The 20,532-nt window shown below is 42.2% G+C and overlaps 1 protein-coding gene and 1 long non-coding RNA gene across 3 annotated transcripts; one reads left to right on the top strand and one right to left on the bottom strand.

Annotated features, from left to right (window-relative positions):
* Positions 1–1,680: 1,680 nt before the first annotated feature.
* LOC139174867 (uncharacterized) lies at positions 1,681–7,845 on the bottom strand. The gene is made up of 2 exons (XR_011560441.1): positions 6,216–7,845; positions 1,681–3,676 (listed from the first exon to the last, which is right to left on the bottom strand). It is a non-coding gene; the product is annotated as an uncharacterized lncRNA (long non-coding RNA).
* A 3,743-nt stretch (positions 7,846–11,588) lies between these two features.
* BTG4 (BTG anti-proliferation factor 4) lies at positions 11,589–19,135 on the top strand. Of its 2 annotated transcripts, none has more exons than XM_070765971.1 (5): positions 11,589–11,704; positions 15,290–15,504; positions 17,052–17,189; positions 17,926–18,139; positions 18,595–19,135. In XM_070765971.1, the coding sequence occupies exons 2-5, from the start codon at positions 15,332–15,334 to the stop codon at positions 18,778–18,780; spliced, it is 711 nt and encodes a 236-aa protein (XP_070622072.1). In that variant the 5' UTR covers positions 11,589–11,704; positions 15,290–15,331; the 3' UTR covers positions 18,781–19,135. The 2 variants fall into 2 exon arrangements, with proteins under 2 accessions (XP_070622072.1, XP_070622071.1); XM_070765970.1 differs by having other exon boundaries at positions 11,654–11,892.
* The last annotated feature ends 1,397 nt before the right edge of the window (positions 19,136–20,532 follow it).

Here is a 20,532-nt window from a genome sequence, read left to right as displayed (position 1 = left end):
GGGCAGGCAGCGCCGTCGCAAAGGGAGCCTCGTCGGAGAATCTGTAGTCGACAGAAGTACGGTTAGTCGCGGAAGACATTTTGAGGATGGATGACAAAGAGGTGATTCACACAATGGAAAAATGGCTTTGTGAACAAGGAGTGCCCTTGTGTCTCGCTGGAGGAAGGCCATAGAACGGGACGGAGATTATGTGGAAAAATAGGGAGTGTAAAAGAATCATCGTTCTTTCTTGTGTGTAAGTTTCATTGTGTCCAATAAATAATTGTTGAAGGAAAAAAATGTGGTGCATCACTTTCTGGGCGACCCTCCTATCTCATCCCAGGATCCTGCTTGATTTTACAATTCTTTTTTAAAAAAAATTCATTTGGTGGTTAAACTTTTGTGGTTAATTTTTTTTCCGTTTGGTGGTTAAACAAACACAGGAGTCTGAAGTGAACCCACCGTCTGCCATGGGGCATTTGGGGGGGGGGCTAGAAACATTTTGAGGACTCTGTAAAACAGGGTTCCCCTTTTCCCTATCCTCACAAGTTCTGGGAAACAGTAAAAGCTTCTTAGATTTTTATTAAAATATTTTTATTACCTAACAGATAGACAGTTATATAGAAACATAGAAACATAGAAGTCTGACGGCAGAAAAAGACCTCATGGTCCATCTAGTCTGCCCTTATACTATTTTCTGTATTTTATCTTAGGATGGATATATGTTTATCCCAGGCATGTTTAAATTCAGTTACTGTGGATTTATCTACCACGTCTGCTGGAAGTTTGTTCCAAGGATCTACTACTCTTTCAGTAAAATAATATTTTCTCATGTTGCTTTTGATCTTTACCCCAACTAACTTCAGATTGTGTCCCCCTTGTTCTTGTGTTCACTTTCCTATTAAAAACACTTCCCTCCTGGACCTTATTTAACCCTTGAACATATTTAAATGTTTCGATCATGTCCCCCCTTTCCCTTCTGTCCTCCAGACTATACAGATGGAGTCCATGAAGTCTTTCCTGATAGGTTTTATGCTTAAGACCTTCCACCATTCTTGTAGCCCGTCTTTGGACCCGTTCAATTTTGTCAATATCTTTTTGTAGGTGAGGTCTCTAGAACTGAACACAGTATTCCAAATGTGGTCTCACCAGCATTCTATATAGCGGGATCATAATCTCCCTCTTCCTGCTTGTTATACCTCTAGCTATGCAGCCAAGCATCCTACTTGCTTTCCCTACCGCCTGACATATATACCATTCAAAAAAAATAAAGGGAACACTTAACACAATATAACTCCAAGTCAATCCAACTTCTGTGAAATCAAACTGTCCACTTAGGAAGCAACACTGATGGACCATCCATTTCACCTGCTGTTGTGCACACCCAACTTTGTACAGAACAAAGGATTCAATGAGAATATTTCATTTGTTCAGATCTAGGATGTATTCTTTGAGTGTTCCCTTTATTTTTTTTTGAGCAATGTATATATGAATTTGGTATTAAGGAATTAGAATAAATATAATGTATAACTGAGAGGAAAATTATGGAATTAGTATTAGGAATAGCACTTTGCTAAATATTTGTCGTAGAAAAGTTTATTGTTGATGTTTGTTTACTGTCGATATTTAGCACTGCAGAAATTAATGTAAATCAGTTATCACAGCTTAGCTGTTACTATAGACAGCATTTGTGTTTGTGTGTTTTTGTGTCTTTTTTCTTTTTTGGTGGGGGTGTGACGTTGTATTGTTTGTAAATGTTTCATTTTCTTTTTCAATCTTTTTTTAAAACATAAATAAATCTAATTAAAAATTTTTTTTTAAAAGCTTCTTAGAAATGAGGTCACCAAAGACTTTTAATGTTGGCATTTATTAGAGATCTTAAAATGAACCATAGATGGAGGTGTTGAAGAGAAGACTTCTTAAGGTACATACTAAAACTGTTTATTTTTTATTTATTTTACTTATTTATTTATTTATTTATTTTGCCCAATACACAATAATACACAATGAAGGTAATAGAAATAGAATTAGAGAAAGAATAGAAGAAGAGATATAGGAATAGAAGAAAGGTAGAGGAGATATAGGAGAGACAATAGGACAGGGGTCGGAAGGCACTCTGGTGCACTTATGTACACCCCTTACTGACCTCTTAGGAATCTGGAGAGGTCAACTGTGGACGGTCTAAGGGTAAAATGTTGGGGGTTAGGGGATGATACTAGGGAGTCCGGTAATGAGTTCCACGCTTCAACAACTCTATTATATTTTTTACAGTCAAGTTTGGAGCGGTTAATATTAAGCTTGTATCTGTTGTGTGCTCTTGTGTTGTTGTGGTTGAAGCTGAAGTAGTCTTTGATAAGGCAGGACGTTGCAGCATATAATCTTGTGGGCAATACTTTTTTTTGTGTGCAACCAAACCCATTGGATTCTGGGTTGGGGTGGGGGGTCAATGCTAGAACATAACTGATATCTTTACATGATGATTTCTACTCTTCAACCTGTAGACGTTGACCAGTGCAGGGAGTGGCTACCTTTTCACTTGGCTGTGTTGTTAGCGACTGTTACCTTGGTCAATCAGCTAACTACACTGCCTAGTGACAAGGCTAAAGTTCAAGCTCAGCCCTAATATCTCCTCCTTCTTTTCTTTAGAGATCATACAGTATCCCGTACGGAGGAGATCTGGGATTTTCTGTCTTGAAGATGCTCCTTTCATGCTACGAAGTTGCGTAGAGGGCAAGAGAATACTAACCAAAGCACCTCCAGATTCTTTTTTCTGAACTTCACCATCTGGTACCATCAGGACCACCGCCCGATTCCCCAATTTGGGCAGGAGGCCCACCCATGGGTTTTTGGAAGATCTCGTTGGCTTGGGAACGTGTTCTTCATTTTGCTTCATGTAGGACAGTGATGGCACGGGCGCCACAGGTGGCACATAGAGCCATATCTGCTGGCACGCGAGCCGTTGCCCTAGCTCAGCTCCAATGTGCATGTGTGTGCCGGCCAGCTGGGTTTTGGCTCACAGAAGCTCTGGGAGGACGTTTTTGGCTTCCAGAGAGCCTCCATGGGGATGGGAGAGGGGTTTTTTACCCTCCCCAGCTCCAAGGAAGCCTTTGGAGCCTGGGGAGGGTGAAACACAAGCCTACTGGGCCCACCAGAAGTTGGGAAACAGTCCGTTTCTGGCCTCCAGGAGGCCTTCAAGGAGTGGGAGAAGCTGTTTTCGCCCTTCCCTGGCATTGAATTATGGGTGCGGGCATTTGCGCATGACTGATGTAGGACCTTGGAGACAATAGCTTTCCATTCTAGGTCTTGAATGTCATCTAGAACGTCCCACCAATCCTGGCAGAAATCTGCCACAAGAGAACCCCGAAATTTGCCCGACTGTCCTCACTGTGTGGTCATCACAAAACTATGTGGAAGTTGGGAGTGTCTCCACTACTTCTTTGCTTCTGCATTTTCATCCTAGCTGGTTGTCTTCCTCGCCGTTGAGTCGGTAACCTCTAACACGCGTCCGGAGATTTAGAATAAAGGGCGTAATTCCTCACGTTCCAGCCAGGAACTGGCTTCTGAGAAGCTTCCTTGGAGACTGAAGAATTCTCTGGATTGTTTTGTTGACAGTGAAGCTAGTGATTGTTTGGGGAGATAACACAATCAGCTAACTGCACTGCCTACAAACCAAACGTGATTATCTGGAGGAGCCGACCTGAAAAACACCACAACAGAAACACACACTGAGGGTTCAACAGTTGTTCCTTTGCAATTCATGACTATAAAAAAATGTCACATTACCAGGTCACAACATCTTGTGACAAGAACCCTGGCCTGATGATCCTCCTATTTTGAAGTTGCTAGACCTCATGGTTGCCCCAAATAGGCTTGAAAGTCTGCAGGAGATGGCTGAATACCCCAATTCTTTACTCCGTTCTGCAACAGTCGTTAGAAATATGTTGGTTTAATATGAAATATCCATGCTAGTTTTGCTAAGCATGATACATAAAACCACTTTGTAAGGCTCTACCATTCCTGAGACACCCACCCACCCAAAAAAACCCCCCAAACTAACCCCAGTCTGGTGGAATCAATCTGCTGCTTCTTATATTTTGTCCTCTGTAAATGAACAGTGGCAGGGACTAAGTATAGACTTAAGGAAGGAGGAAACAACTCCGCCTGTGAAAATTACAGTTTTTTGGTACAGAGTTAAAAACAACCTGATGCGCCCCAAGTCTCCGGTTAACAAGTCCTTTCTTCAAGATGGCAAGGTTACTGGTTAGAATAGAATGCAATTAGAATAGAATAAAATAGAATACAATTAGAATTAGAGTTAGAAAAAGAAGAGAAGAGAATAACAAAAGTTAGAAGGGACCTTGGAGGTCTTCTAGTCCAACCCCCTGCTTAGTCAAGAAACCCTACCACCACTTCAGACAAATGGTTATCCAACATCATCTTAAAAACTTCCAGTGTTGGAGCATTCACAACCTCCGGAGGCAAGCAGTTCCACTAATTAATTTTTCCCACTCTCAGGAACTTACTTTCTTTAGTTCTAAGTTGCTTCTCTCCCTGTTTAGTTTCCACCCATTGCTTCTTGTTCTACCCTCAGGTGAATAAGCTGACTCCTTCTTCTTTGTGGCAGCCCCTGAGATATTGGAAGGCTGCTCTCATGTCTCCCCTGGTCCTTCTTTTCATTAAACTACTAGACAATGAAACTAAACTAATTTGTAATTGCTCTATCACTCAGCCATTTTTATCCAGCTAAGCTTCCACCCAAATTTAAACTCGGCTTTTCCTCCAAGCAGGCCAAGGACTCAGGGACAGGGGTATCCATTCTCCAGGTCTACCTTGTCCCTCTCAACATGGGGAATTTAGGATTACAAGTCCTTTACCATCTCCCCTCTCCTAGGAGGCCAAGCCACCTTCGATCCTTAGTCAAATACTTCTGAAGCAACAGAAAACAGCACAAGCATTTGGTCTGGTTTGGTTCTGCAACCCACAAGACCGACACAGACTTCAAAGGAGAATCAGAACTGCAGAACAATTGTTGCCCACTTGCCTTCCATTGAGGACCTGTATACTGCACGAGTCAAAAAGAGGGCTGTGAAAATACTGACCCATACGGGTCCAAAGACGGGCTACAAAAATGGTAGAAGGTCTTAAGTGTAAAACTGATCAGGAAAGACTTCATGGACTCAATCTTTAAAGTCTGGAGGACAGAAGGGAAAGGGAGGACAATTCCTACCCTCAAAATGTCCTACAGAGCACCGCACATCAAGACAACTAGACACAAGAACAGTTTTTCCCCGAACGCCATCACCCTGCTAAACAAATAATTCCCTCAACAATGTTATATACTATTGACTAAGTCCACACTACTATTACTACTAGTTTTTTCTCATCATTCCTATCACCCGTTTCCTCTCACTTATGACTGTAACTTGTTGCTTGTATCCTTAAGATTTTAATTAATATTGTTTCCAGAATATCTCCGGAACTGCCTTCTGCCGCTCGAATCCCAGCGACCAGTTAGGCCTTCTCCGGGTCTCGTCAACTAAACAATGTTGTTTGGCGGGACCCAGGGAAAGAGCCTTCTCTGTGGCGGCCCCGACCCTTTGGAACCAACTCCCCCCAGATATCAGAGTTGCCCCCACCCTCCTAGCCTTTCGTAAGCTCCTTAAAACCCACCTCTGTCGTCAGGCATGGGGGAATTGACATTTTCCCTCCCTCTAGGCTTATAAAATTTATGCATGGTATGCTAGTATGTATGATTGGTTTCTAAATTGGGGTTTTTTAAATTAACTTAAATATTAGATTTGTTTACATTGCATTATTATTGCTGTGAGCCGCCCCGAGTCTGTGGAGAGGGGTGGCATACAAATCTGATAAATAAATAAATAAATAAATAAATAAATAAATAAATAAATAAATAAATAAATAAATAAATCTGATTAATAAATTATTTGACCCCTATGACAATCATTAAGTGTTGTACGTCAGGATTCTTGACAAAGGTATCTTCTTTTATGTACACTGAGAGCATATGTGCCAAAGATAAATTCCTTGTGTGTCCAATCACACTTGGCCAATAAAGAATTCTATCTTCTATCTATTTAGAGCAGAACTCAAAAAAAAAAAACATTGTGCATTCCTCAAACCCTTCTGGTTTACAGATTGAGGCTATTCCTTCAAACACAAGTTTCTGGAACCAGACCATAAAAGGAAATTTAGAATTTGCCCATTAAGAAGCTTACCTTGATAGAATGCTGGTGGTATCAGCCACCTGGGTAATTAAATGTGAAAGACTGGCTCGGTTTCAAAACCTGAGCTGGGAAGGAATTAATAATAATAATAATGAGAAAAAAATCAGTGGTCCTTTTCCGTTTTCTTCTCAAATGCGTTCTCCTGGCTTTTGAAAGCAGCGGAGATATCCCAGAACTTCTAAGAGGGACTTGTAGGATGGGTTTCTCTAAACCAGCCTTCTTGATCACTTCAGCCATGGGTTCTAAACCTGGTTAAGAGGAAGAATCGAGATGACAGGCAAAGCTAAATGATCTCAACTGTTGCTTCTCTGGACCTGTGATGGGCCCCCAAAGCCCCAACCCCAGGGTTTGTGTGGACTCTGTAACCATGGATGGTCAGGTGTGGCTTGCAAACCAAGCCCAGCTCGGCTCTCTTGAAAAGGGGCAGGCAACCGAATCGTGCAATCGTTTCCATGGACTTCTCAAACACACCAGGAGCAGGAACTTGATGCTATTCCGGGCAGCTTTCGTCTTGCCACCGTTCGTTTGTTCGCTGGTTGAAAAATGGCCCTCGAAAAATAAAATTGAACGGGTCCAAAGACGGGCTACAAAAATGGTGGAAGGTCTTAAGTGTAAAACGTATCAGGAAAGACTTAATGAACTCAATCTGTAAAGTCTGGAGGACAGAAGGGAAAGGTGGGGACACGATCGAAACATTTAAATATGTTAAAGGGTTAAATAAGGTTTAGGAAGGAAGTGTTTTTAATAGGAAACCCAAGAACAAGGGGACACAATCTGAAGTTAGTTGGGGAAAGATAAGAAACAACGTGAGAAAATATTATTTGACTGAAAGAGTCGTAGAACAAACAAATGGTTGGTAAATCCACAGTAACTGAATATAAACATGCCTGGGATAAACATATATCCATCCTAAGATAAAATACAGTAAATAGTATAAGGGCAGACTAGATGGACCATGAGGTCTTTTTCTGCCATCAATCTTCTACATTTCTATGTTACACAGATGGTTATCCAACATCTTCTTAAAAACTTCCAGTGTTGGAGCACTCGCAATTTCTGGAGGAAAGTTGTTCCATGGATTAATTGTTCTAACTGTCAGGAAATTTCTCCTTAGTTCTAAGTTGCTTCTCTCCTTGTTTAGTTTCCACCCATTGCTTCTTGTTCTACCTTCGGGTGCTTTGGAGAATAGGTTGAATGGAAACCCATTGGGTTCATACTAGCAGAGTTAACATATGATGCCAACGGAGAAGAGGCTGACCATATCTCTTAGGTGCCCTCCACTTAGATTACTGTCTAGACTACCATTAAATGAAGAATGATGGTTTGGCAGGGCTGAAAGCTAAAGGATTTAACATTGAACCTCGGGGATTCAGACTGATGGATGGAATTGCATTTATGGTCTACTCTTCTTTCCAAGAGCCGAAGGCACCAAATGTGAGTCTCCATTAACTCCAAAAGTCTTGGCTCATGTATATTTCACACTGCATGAGGCCAAGTGCCAGGGAGGGATTTAGCGAAAGGAGATGATGAGATTAGAACATAGCCTCCGACATTTTGAAACGTGTGGACTTCAACTCCCAGAATTCCCCAGCCAGTTATTCTTAATCATGCTTGCAGGGGAATTCTGGGATTCCAAGTCCACACATCTTAAAGTGGCGGAGGTTGATAATTAGGTTGACCAATTCAATGCAGTTTGACAGAATATCCCAGTGCAAAAAAAATTTCACAGCCAGGTAAGTCTTTGGCTTGTTACACAACCGAGATGGCCAGTTTTATAAATATAAACAAACCAACAAACATAGATATCCACTCAGACATATAATCCATCTGATCAGTGTGTAAATATGTTCGGAATAGTAGCATTACTAAAACAGAAACATGGCTTACATTTCTTGGTGGGTCAAATGAAATATTTTTAATGCATTTTTTATATGGTGAAGTAGAAAAATGATAGAATAATTTGACACAAATTACTGTAAAATGTATACTGACTTTAAAATTTATATCTGTACATATTTTAAATTGGCGTACTTTTTTATTTTTTAATTTTTTGTATCTATATTTGTATTTTCTTTTTAAAAAGTGGAAAATTAATCAAGTATATTTAAAAGAAACTTTTTAAGGCTGGCAAGATTTGTTATATATTGTTTATTATTGCTGTGAGCCGCCCCGAGTCTACGGAGAGGGACGGCATACAAATCTAATAAGTAAGTAAGTAAGTAAGTAAGTAAGTAAGTAAGTAAGTAAGTAAGTAAGTAAGTAAGTAAGTAAGTAAGTAAACAAACAAACAAACAAACAAACAAATAAATCGGCAAAGGAACTGATGAAGTATTTGCCAAGAACAAGCATCTTACGATTTGACACAGAACTTATTAGGGTTTAAATGCGGAAAGTATTTTTCAAATGGAATTTCCATTAGGGTTTGACTACCAAATAGGAAGCGAGTTTTCAACACCTGGAATCCAGGCAACTGCTGGTTTAAGAGCAAATACTTTATCGCTTGGCAAAGGAGACTAGCAAAGTTTTCAAACATTGGTCACCGGATGGATATCATGGTCCATCCTTAATTTATTTATTTATTTATTTTTATTTATTAGATTTGTATGCCGCCCCTCTCCGAAGACTCGGGGCGGCTCACAACAGCAATAAAAACAATATAACAGTGGAACAAATCTAATATTAAAAAACATATAAAACCCTATCATTATTTAAAAAAACCAAACAGCAACATTCATACCAAACATAAAACAAAGTATAAAAATGCCTGGGGGAAAAGTGTCTCAACTCCCCCATGCCTGGTGGTATAAGTGAGTCTTAAGTAGTTTACGAAAGACAGGAAGGGTGGGGGAAGTTCTAATCTCCGGGGGGGAGTTGGTTCCAAAGGGCCGGGGCCGCCACAGAGAAAGCTCTTCCCCTGGGGCCCGCCAAACGACATTGTTTAGTCGACGGGATTAAACTCCGAAGATGCTACCATCCAAAGTTGTCCCCGAGTCAGAGAAAGAACAATGCATTAATCAAATTTAGGAAGTGCCCAGCTCCCTTAAAGGGAGATTTTGAGCAGTGTACGAATAAAAAAAGAAATATTTAGAAGTTGCCTATTTATAAACTGTGCAGAAGATGAAAAAGAATCGCTTACTTATGAATTAAACCTCCAGGATTCTACCGGAATCGTGTTAAAGATTTCAGCCAAGCCATGCCAGGTTTCTCCCAATGACCTCTCCGCCTGCTGCCCATCTTACCTGCCCAAAAGGACCATCTGCTCTTCTCTCACCTTCCCTCCCAACCCAGGTGGTGTTCTTCTGGGTCATCCCGCTCTTATTTCACACCTTTGGAGGATGCCATGTTGCTGAAGATGAACACGATAGAAAGGAGAAAGAAAGGACCTTAGGCTTTCTCCTGGTGCAGGGAAGTCCAAAGAACGTCCCATCCGCCATCTTCCTGTGTCCAGCAGGACAATGTTTGCTCCAAGCCAAGCCTGCTGTTGCTAGAGAACAGAGGCATGGCTTGGCTTACGATCCTGCCTGGACTTGCCCGGCAGAAGAAAGAGGGAGACCCAGAATTTAATCCATGAAGGAATGCTTGGACTGAGGTCGGTACTCCATCCAAAATCTGGAGGAGTCCTTCCTTCCTTCCTTCCTTCCTCCCTCCCTCTCTATTCTCCTATCCTTCCTTCCTTCCTCTCTCTCTATTCTCCTATTCCTTCCTTCCTTCCTTTTCTCCCTCCCCTTCTCTATTCTCCTATTCCTTCCTTCCTTCCATCCTTCCTTTCTTCCTTCCTTCCTTCCTTCTCTCCTACCCTCCCTCCCTCTCTATTCTCCTATCCTTCCTTTCTTCCTTCCTTCCTTTCTTCCTCTCTCTCTATTCTCCTATTCCTTCCTTCCTTCTCTCCCCCTTCTCTATTCTCCTATTCCTTCCTTCCTTCCTTCCTTTTTTCCTTCCTTCCCTCTCTATTCTCCTATTCCTTCCTTCCTTCCTTCCTTCCCTCTCTATTCTCCTATTCCTTCCTTCCTTCCCTCTCTATTCTTCTATTCCTTCCTTCCTTCCCTCTCTATTATCCTATTCCTTCCTTCCTTCCCTCTCTATTTTCCTATTCCTTCCTTCCTTCCCTCTCTATTCTTCTATTCCTTCCTTCCCTCTCTATTCTTCTATTCCTTCCTTCCCTCTCTATTCTCCTATTCCTTCCTTCATGAGCAGAAGCAAAATCCAAGGTGGTGGTACCTACAGCAACACCAACAGAACCCGCTCCATGACATGCTCCCCACAAAATACCTTATTCCACCAGACTTGAAATACTGGGATTAGACAATTAGCAACTACTGTACATCGCCTCTGATCTGATCTAAATATAGTTCATAAAATCATACAACAAAATGTCCTTCCTGTTAATGACTACCTCACCTTCAACTACAGCAACCCACAAGCTCGTGACAGATTCAAACTCAACGTAAATAATAATAATAATAATAATAATAATAATAATAATAATTTATTAGATTTGTATGCCGCCCCTCTCCGAGGACTCGAAGCTGCTCACAACAGGACAATACACAATATACAAATCCAATAGTTAAAAACAATTTAAAAAACTCTTATAAAATAATCATACAACTCAAACAAACCATACATAAATTATAATAGCTAAGGGGTATTTCAGTTTCCCCATGCCTGGTGACATAGATGAGTTTTCAGGTGTTTACAAAAGGCAAGGAGGTTGGGGGCAGTCCTAATTTCTGGGGGAAGTTGGTTCCAGAGGGCTGGGGCCACCACAGAGAAGGCTCTTCCCCTGGGCCCCGTCAGATGACATTGTTTAGTCGACGGGACCCAGAGAAGGCCAACTCTGTGGGACCTAATCGGTCGCTGGGATTCGTGCGGCAGAAGGCAGTCCTGTAGGTCCAATGCCATGAAGGGCTTTATAGGTCATAGCCAACACTTTGAATTGTGACTGGAAACTGATTGGCAGCCAGTGCAAGCCATGGACTGTTGAGAAGATTCAGACTATTATAAATGCTGGGAGAGATTTTATTGTTGGTGGAAAAATGGATAGTTAAAAGAAAAGATGAAACAATTAAGGAGAAAGAAATAAAAGCTTAAATTGGGGGGGGGGAAGAAAAGGGAGAAAGAGGGACAGACCTATTTGAAAGGATGTATAGAAACTGTAAATGAATTGTCACTATCAGCGGTAGAAGCATGAATAAGTATTAATGAATATCATGAGAAATGTAAACTCACTTGTCATGTAACTTCCACTGCTTTTAAATGTTTTGGTTTGTCATATGTATTTGTAAATAAAAAAAATTCTTTTAAAAACTCCCAAAAAACCTCCAGTGATGGGAATCCTGCTTATTTTAGACCCAGCCCAAGGGCTGCAGGGAATTTTTTTAAAATTTGGGGACTACCTTGATTTAGCTGCTCACTCACCTCTACGATACACACCTGTTGCAGCTGGAAAAGCTCCACCTCTCCTTATTTATACCCCAAAGGTGAGCGAGGAAGTTGTTTGGCTAACAGAAGGACAAGGCTGCAGGGTTTGAGAGAAAGCCAAGTGTAAATGGTGGCTGAATAATCTTTTGCAAAACCTGGTTTGTCTGTTTTTCAGCCAGGATCCCTGAATTCCCAGCCAATCTGTGCTTGCTTGAGTAGCTCAGCTAAGACTTTTTTTTTTCTGAAGGTAATTCTAAACTCTCTCAAGGGTGTGCCTGTGTTATATTGTTTTCTCGCGGGAACTCTGTTCTTACATATCAGTTCTAACGTGGATTAGTGTAACTGTGTTTTAACTTCCTTTCATTAATCCACGTTGATTTAACTTCCTGGGTAAAAGCCAGCTGTTGCCAACTGTTCAACAAATGATGGTTAAAGCTAATGCTGGCTCAGAAAGTACAAACCTGGTTCGCAAAGTTTTGCCTTGCAATACTGAATATTTGAGCGTGCTGTTGTATGTTAATGGCAATTTGGAGATGGCTGGCTGGGGAATTCTATTTTATTTTTATTCATTTGCTTGTTTTCTCAAGTACTATTGGTGGTATACCAAGATATAACAATGTTTATATACATTATTATTTATTATTTATTAGATTTGTATGCTGCCCCTCTCCGAGGACTCGGAGCGGCTTCCAACAAACAATACAGTCTACAAATCTAATATTAAAACAAAACATATTAAGAAACCTTTATTAAAAACAATTACACAACTCAACAAACCATGCATAAAACGAGACTTGATGATGATGATACTACTAAGAGAGAAACATTAGGACAGGGGACGGAAGGCACGCTGGTGCACTTATGCATGCCCCTTACTGACCTCTTAGGAATTGGGAGAGGTCAACAGTGGATAGTCTAAGGATAAAGTTTTGGGGGTTAGGTGAGGATACTACAGAGTCTGGTAGTGAGTTCTATGCATCAACTACTCAGTTACTAAAGTCATCTTTCCTGCAGTCTAGAGCAGTTTACTTTGAGTTTGTATAGTGTGCTCGTGTGTTGTTGTGGTTGAAGCTGAAGTAGTCGTTGACAGGAAGGACGTAGCAGATGATTTTATGGGCTGTGCTTAGATTGTGTGTAAGGCAACATAGTTCTAAGCTTTCTAAACCTAGGATTGTAAGTCTAGTTGTGTAGGGTGTTCTGTTGTGAGTGGAGGAGTGGAGGGATCTTCTAGTTAATTATCTCTGGACATTTTCTGGAGTGTTTATGCCCAAAATGCATTGTAGGTTCCATACAGATGAGCTGTATTCAAGGATTGGTCTGGTGCAAAGTTTTGTATGCTCTGGTTTGTAGTGTGAGATTACCGGAGCAGAAGCTACGTAGGACTAAGTTCTATTTATTTATTCATTGTATTAATTTGTCAAACATGTATTGGATAGTTATAATTTGTATAAACATAACATAAATAAAAAGTAATGCTAAAAGAGGACAGGGACGGTAGGCACGATGGTGACCTCTTAGACAGGGAGAGGTCAACTGTAGACAATCTAAGGTTAAAGTTTTTGGGGTTTAGGGAAGAAACCACAGAGTCAGGTAATACATTCCAGGCATTGATCACTCTATTGTTGAATTCTGGGAGTTGAAGTCCACTCATTTTCAAAGGTTGAGAAGTAGCAGTCTATGCCAGACGTGGAGAGGATACTGCAATTTTCATTCTCCTTGGCTAGCAGTTAAAAAAGTATCTTGCTTGCTATGTCTGTCTGCTCCATGCTTGCATTGGCTGGGGAAGATGGGGGTTGTTATTTGAACTAGAAAGTTATTTTAATAATAGTATCTGGGGAGAAAGTGGCTAGGAATAATGTTGGCTTCCTTTGAACACCAAAAATAAGGAATAGTCAAACTGTCCACATCCAAAGCTTATTTGATTTATTTGTTTGTTTGTTTTGTCAAGTACATATTGGAGGTATGTAAAGATATAATAATATCCATATACATAATACTAGCAAGAAAAAAATAAGAATAAACATTAGATATAATAATATTCATATGCATGGTATTAATAAAAAATAAAAGAAACAGGACAGGGGACGGAAGGCATGCTGGTAGCAGATAGCTTGATAGATAGCTTGATAGATAGATAGATAGATAGATAGATAGATAGATAGATAGATAGATAGGCAGATAGATAGGCAGATAGATAGGCAGATAGATAGATAGATAGATAGATAGATAGATAGATAGGCAGATAGATAGGCAGATAGATAGGCAGATAGATAGGCAGATAGATAGGCAGATCGATAGATAGATAGATAGATAGATAGATAGATAGATAGATAGATAGATAGGCAGATAGCTTGTGGCAGATGGGGAACAAGGGGGCACAATCTGAGGTGAGTTGGGGGAAAGATTAGAAGTAACGTGAGAAAATATTATTTTACTGAAAGAGTAGTAGATGCTTGGAACAAACTTCCAACAGACATGGTTGGTAAATCCACAGGAACTGAATTTAAACATGCCTGGGATAAACATATATCCATTGTAAGATAAAATACAGGAAATAGTATAAGGGCAGACTAGATGGACCATGTGGTCTTTTTCTGCCGTCAGTCTTCTATGTTTCAATGTTTCTAGGTGACTGGGAGATTTTGAACATGCTAGCACAAAGTAATGACAATGGTAGGAAGATCTGGATATCTCCTTTTTTTTAATAACAAAAAATAACACTCATTCTTGGTTTGTATGCTTGTAATCAAGAAGAATAACATTTCACACTAAGGTGGTGTGTGAGCCAGTGTTTGACATCTTCTCAATGGTTGCAGCCATCATTTATAGCTTGATCTCAGAGTCTAGTAAGTTGTGGCAAACTATAGCTAGGGGTGATATGATGTTGCCCAAACTGAGTAGCATTATCAGTGCTAGCACTGATGATGTTATTGCAGGAACTGGGCATGGTTAGTCTAGTGAAGAGAAGGATCAGGCGAGACAGGATAGCAGTCATAGAAACATGGAAGATTGACGGCAGAAAAAGACCTCCTGGTCCATCTAGTCTGCCCTTATACTATTTCCTGTATTTTATCTTAGGATGGATCTATGTTTATCCCAGGAATGTTTCAATTCAGTGACTGTGGATTTACCAACCACGTCTGCTAGAAGTTTGTTCCAAGGATCTACTACTCTTTCAGTGAAATATTATTTTCCCATGTTGCTTCTGATCTTTCCCCCAACTAACCTCAGATTGTGCCTCCTTGTTCTTGGGTTCACTTTTTTAAAAACACTGAACCCTATTTAACTCTTTCACATATTTAAATGTTTCGATCATGTCCCCCCTTTCCCTTCTGTCCTCCAGACTAGACAGATTGAGTGCATGAAGTCTTTCCTGATAAGTTTTATTCTTAAGACCTTCCACCGTTTTTGTAGCCCGTGTTTGGACCCATGTCCTGTTGGTTAAAGCAGTCTTTCCCAACCTTGGCAACTTGAAGATATCTGGACTTCAACTCCCAGAATTCCCCAGCCAGCATTCGCTGGCTGGGGAATTCTGGGAGTTGAAGTCCAGATATCTTCAAGTTGCCAAGGTTGGGAAACACTGGGTTAAAGGAACAGGATTGAGTGCAGGTCATTTGCTCCAATCCCCCACCCCCCCGCCCCAGTTGTGTTTCCTGCAGTGGAGGTCCTCTTGCAGAAAAGGTGTCATGAAGGATGAAATAGCCGCCACCGTCTTCTTCATCACCCGCCTGGTCAAAAAACACAACAAGCTGAACAAGCAGCAGATGGAGAAGTTTGCTTCCACGCTGACCACGCTCCTCTTCGAGAGGTATAAGAACCACTGGTATCTCGACAATCCCGCAAAAGGACAAGGCTTCCGGTAAGAGGCAGCCCACCCCAGTGAAAGGCTGCAAAAAATTTTTATTACCATACTGTGGGTGTGGCTTATTTTGTGGGTGTGGCTTGCCAGCCATGTGACCAGGGAGGAGTGGCACGGCGATCATGTGACCAGGGGAGTGGCTTAAAGGTCATGTGACTGGCTTAAAGGTGGCCAACTTGACGTCACTCACATCAAGGGGGCCTGGCTTCTCCTGGCCTCAAAGAGATGCAATTTCCCTCTTTATTTACTATGACTGAACATCCCAAATATACTCTTTAATTCTGTGTATATATGCTATATGTGTATGGCACATATACATATTACACACCGGCACACAAAAATAGACATTATCTACTATATAAACTGTATGTGTATGTACATGAGCCGTATGCGTATGAGCCGGGGTGGCGCAGCAGGTAGAGTGCTGTACTGCAGGCCACTGAAGCTGACTCTGTAGGTCAGCGGTTCAAATCTTATCACCAGCTCCAGGTTGACTCAGCCTTCCATCCTTCCGAGGTGGGTCAAAGGAGGACCCGGATTGTGGGAGCAATAGGCTGGCTCTGATTTTAAAAAGTGCTATTGCTAACACGTTGAAAGCCGCCCTGAGTCTAAGCAGAAGGGCGGCGTAAAAATTGAATAAATTTAAAAATGTGTACGTACACACGCACGCACAGCTCTTCTAAAATTATACATATTCAACCTCATTTACTGCGATAGGAAAAGTTTAGGTTTTAAGTTTAAGTTTTATTAGATTTGTATGCCGCCCCTCTCCGAAGGCTCGGGGCGGCTCACAACAACAGCAATACAATATACAAAGTACAAATCCAATATAAGTTAAAAACAATTTAAAACCCATAGTTATTAAAAAATGATCATTACTGCACAATCATACCATTCTCATATATTACAGTCAGAAAAAAAGTGGTGCTGGGGGGACAAGATAATTATTTCCCCCCAAAAAACATACCCAGAGCCCAGAAGGGAAGAAAAGAAAAAAATGCATTTTTTAAACCAGTTCTGCATATTTGACCGTACCCCTAGGAGCCCATCATTGGTGCTATATATCCAACACAACCATGTACAGTCTGTTTTAGTGGTGCTGGCACATTTTTGCCTTGCCTTGAAAATAATTGGTCTGGCTCAATTGCGGTTCGTTATCATGTCTGAATCCAGCAAACTTGCATACCTGATCAAACTTTTTCTACAGGTACTGTGTACCTGACCATACCCATATGAGCCCACTCGGGAGGTGAGAATAGATGGGGACGGGGCCAGGCAGAGGTGGCATTTACCGGTTCTCCGAACTACTCAAAATTTCTGCTGCTGCTTCCCCATAAGTGGTCAGAACCTGCTGAAAGTCCAAACCTGTCCGAATGTGGATGGGAACTGGGTCAGTCTGGATCTTAGCTCAGGGCTCCCTTGTCCCAGATGTTTTCCTCAGGTTCTCTGGCTTCCTCTTCTCTGTTGGGTGGAGGAGGGGTCAGTGCAGAAGAACACGTCTTGATGACCTTGGAAGGGAGTGTTTTAATCCGCCCGGCTCTTTTCAGGTGCATCAGGCTAAACCACTTGCAGGCCAAAGATCCCCTCTTGGACCAAGCATGTGCTGCCAGCAAGGTGGACTTTCAGAGCCTTGGGTTGCCCAAAGAGATGACCATCTGGGTTGACCCCTTTGATGTCTGCTGCAGGTGAGTCTACCGTGCTGGGAGGATCGGTCATTTGGCATCCAGGCAAAGTCAGTGTTGGGTTAGCTCTGGTTTGCTGAACCAACTGCATGTGAGGCATTAAGCCAAATGTCAGCCTGACAAATGGGCACAGCCCAAGAGTAGATGCAATGGCCTTCTTTCAGCTAGCTCTGCCCAGGTCCAAATATTCTGCTGGGTCTTCTTCTAGTTTGGGCGTAGTGTGTTGAGCCAACCAAGCAATTGGAACATGGCTCAGCATGTTGTAGGGGTGTTTTCGTTTCATAGTATGTATAAAAGATCTGTTTTATTTCTGTTGTGTGTTTTCCAAATTCATAGCTGGCGGATGGGTGGCAGAGAGATGGGAAGGAAGGAAGGAAGGAAGGAAGGAAGGAAGGAAAGGGAGAATGAATTGGGAAGGGAGAGTGGTAGACAGAAGGAAGGGAGAGAAGACGAAAGGAAAAGGGAGGGAGGGAGGTGGAAAGGAAGGAAAATGAATTGGAAAGGGTAGAAAGTGGAAGAGAGAAGGAAGGAAGGAAGGAAAATGAATTGGAAAGGGAGGTGGTGGAAGGAAGGAAGGAAGGAAGGAAGGAACAAAGGAAGGAAAATGGAAAGTGAAGGTAGTGGAGAAAAGGAAGAGAGTGAGGGGAAGGAAGGAAGAGATTTGGGAAACTTTGCCCGAGGAACTGAGTTATTCCTTGCTTCTGTTTTTTGCCCTGCTCAACCCAATCCCCCCATTTAGATATGGCGAGAAAAACCCAGCCTTCACCGTGGCTCACTTCACAGGCCAAGAGAATGACCACGACGTGTCTCAGGGCATCCGGCAGGCGGTGGAGAAGGCTTCTTCCTCCTCCTCCTCCTTTGATTATCACCCTGGCCCGTCTTCTGAGGAGGACAGCACCACCCGGGAGCCCAAAAGCATCCCGACTGTTAGCAACCCCAACAGCATCTATCAGGTGAGAGAGAGGAGCTGCCCTTTGAGATGGGTGGACTTCAACTCCCAGAATTCCCCAGCCATTGAAGTGCATTCAAACTTCCCTCCCCCTCCCTCCCTCCCTCTCTCCCTCCTTCCCTTCTTTTTCTATTCTCTCCTTCCTTCCTTCCTTCCTTCCCTCCCTCCCTCTCTATTCTTCCTTTCCTTATACATTTCCTTTCCTTTCCTTTCCTCCTTTCCTTTCCTTCCCTCCAATTTTCTCCTCCTTCCCTTCCCTTCCCTTCCCTTCCCTTCCCCTCCCCTTTTGAGTCCTTGAACCCAAGAGAAAGGGAAGCAGGGAGACAGGACAAGTGATGTGTCTTCTTGGAAGACCAGCTCAGCCAGAACACTGGGGGAGGGAGGAGTCGAGCGGAGGATTTGGGTCCCCTCCCCCGTCCCTCCCCAACCTTCACCCCTGTTGTCTCCTTCTGCTTTCAGTACAACGAGCCCTTCCCGTTCTGGTCCCAGTATTCTCACCGAAGATGCTTCGTTCCCGATGGCGTCCAACCGACCCCTGCAGCTGCTTACTACCTCCACTACAAGGGGTACAAAGTCTGCCGCCCTTCGATGCCGTTCAGCTGCCCACGAGTGGATAGGTACCACTGGGTCAGTTCCAGTCGATAAAAGTCTCCAATTTGAAACCCAAGCCACAGACTTGAATGGGGGGCCGCTGCAACCCTGATGGGCAGTTGGTCTTTCATACCCAGGAGGAAAAAACCCCCAATTTTTTGGAGCACTTAAGACAATTCTCGTCCCCAACTCCCTCTCTCTCTCTCTTTTGTGTTTACGAACTTTTAAAAAATTATTTGCTTTGTAAGCTTCTTTTTTAAAATGCATGCCCGCAAGCGGCAGTCTCTTTTAAATATTTTTAATACTGTTTTTAAAAGGGCAAACGGGTGAAAAATGAACCGCGAGACTGCGCTTGTGGGAAACTGTGAAAAGGAAACCCTCTTATTAATAAAATGGAATGTTTTCTGGGTTGCTTTGTAAAGAGCCAGTTACTCTGTGAAGGAGGGAGAGGGACGGAGACATTGGGGGCCCAGCAGCTCAATAAACGCGTCTTGTTTCCTCCAGAGCCTCAAGATCAGGCAACGTTGTTGGGAAACCACCTACGTGTCCAACAGAAAGCTGGTTTGTTTCGTTTCTGCATTGTGAAAAAACTAGATGTTTTATCTGGGTAACCTTCTAAGCCAGTATCTCTTTGGGTGAAGGTCTCTTTCTTTGTGTTCTCAAGATAATTTTGCAGATAGAACATCTAGGGAACCTTGGTGATCTACTGATCTTATGAAAACTAAATGAACCTTCCTTTCTCCTCTCACCCTCCCTCCCACCCTCCTTCCCTCCTTCCTTCCTTCCCTCTCTATTCTCCTATTTCTTCCTTCCCTCCCACCCTCTCTATTCTTCCATTCCTTCCTTTCCTCCCACCCTCTCTATTCTTCCATTCCTTCCTTCCTTCTTTCCTTCCCCCTCTCTCTATTCTCCTATTCCTTCTTTCCTTCCTTCCTTCGCTCCCTCCTTCTCTATTCTTCCATTCCTTCCTTCCTTCTTTCCTTCCTTCCCTCCTTCTCTATTCTTCCATTCCTTCCTTCCTTCTTTCCTTGCTTCCTTCCTTTATGGAGATTCTCACTCATTCAGATCATGGTTGAAAAAAACACCTTTGGGACTTCCTTCCTTCCTTCCTTCCTTCCTTCCTTCCTTCTTTCCACCCTCCCCTCCCTCTTCTTTCTTCCCCCTCTATTCTTCTATTCCTTCCTTCTTTCTTTCCCCCTCCCCTCCCTCCCTTTTTCTCCCTCCCTCCCTAAACTGCAAAGCGGTTGGCTTATTTTGAGCTAAGCCTATTTTATTAATTAAGACTTTTATGCCGCCCTTCTCAACTGACTCATATTGGGTGAACGTGGTTGCTCTTTCCTCTGGCTTATGGTCTCCCACAAATCCAGATAGCCGTGATTGAATCATTTGGTGATTCATCCCCTAGTTTATTCGGAGTACACATTTTCTTGTTGTGTGGTCACTTGAAGCAATCCAAACCCTTTGAAGATACAATATCATTTTGTTAGCATGCAAAGAGCAAAGCGCTGGCCTTTTGCTCAATAGCCATGAACCAAACCCAGAACCGAGATTGTGTATCTTTGACCTTGTAAAACAAGAGAAAAAAACCCAACAACAGACAAGGTGGAAACTACTGAACAATGCTGAAATGTTTTCGACAAATGCATCTACGTGACATTATTATTTATCTCTGCCTACGAGGTCAGCATGCCATCTATACTATCTCTAAGATATGGTTTTCCTTAAGTGATTATCTAACCGCTTTTAAATGAGTTTGGTTATTGCTTCATCTCTTGAAAGGAAGATACAGTGGTCCCTCTACTTAAG

This window comes from Erythrolamprus reginae, chromosome 12 (assembly GCF_031021105.1).
Source record: "Erythrolamprus reginae isolate rEryReg1 chromosome 12, rEryReg1.hap1, whole genome shotgun sequence".
Taxonomy (NCBI): Eukaryota; Metazoa; Chordata; class Lepidosauria; order Squamata; family Dipsadidae; genus Erythrolamprus; species Erythrolamprus reginae.
The sequence above is the reverse complement of the archived record's forward strand: the minus strand, read 5'-3'. Positions and strand labels throughout refer to the sequence as shown.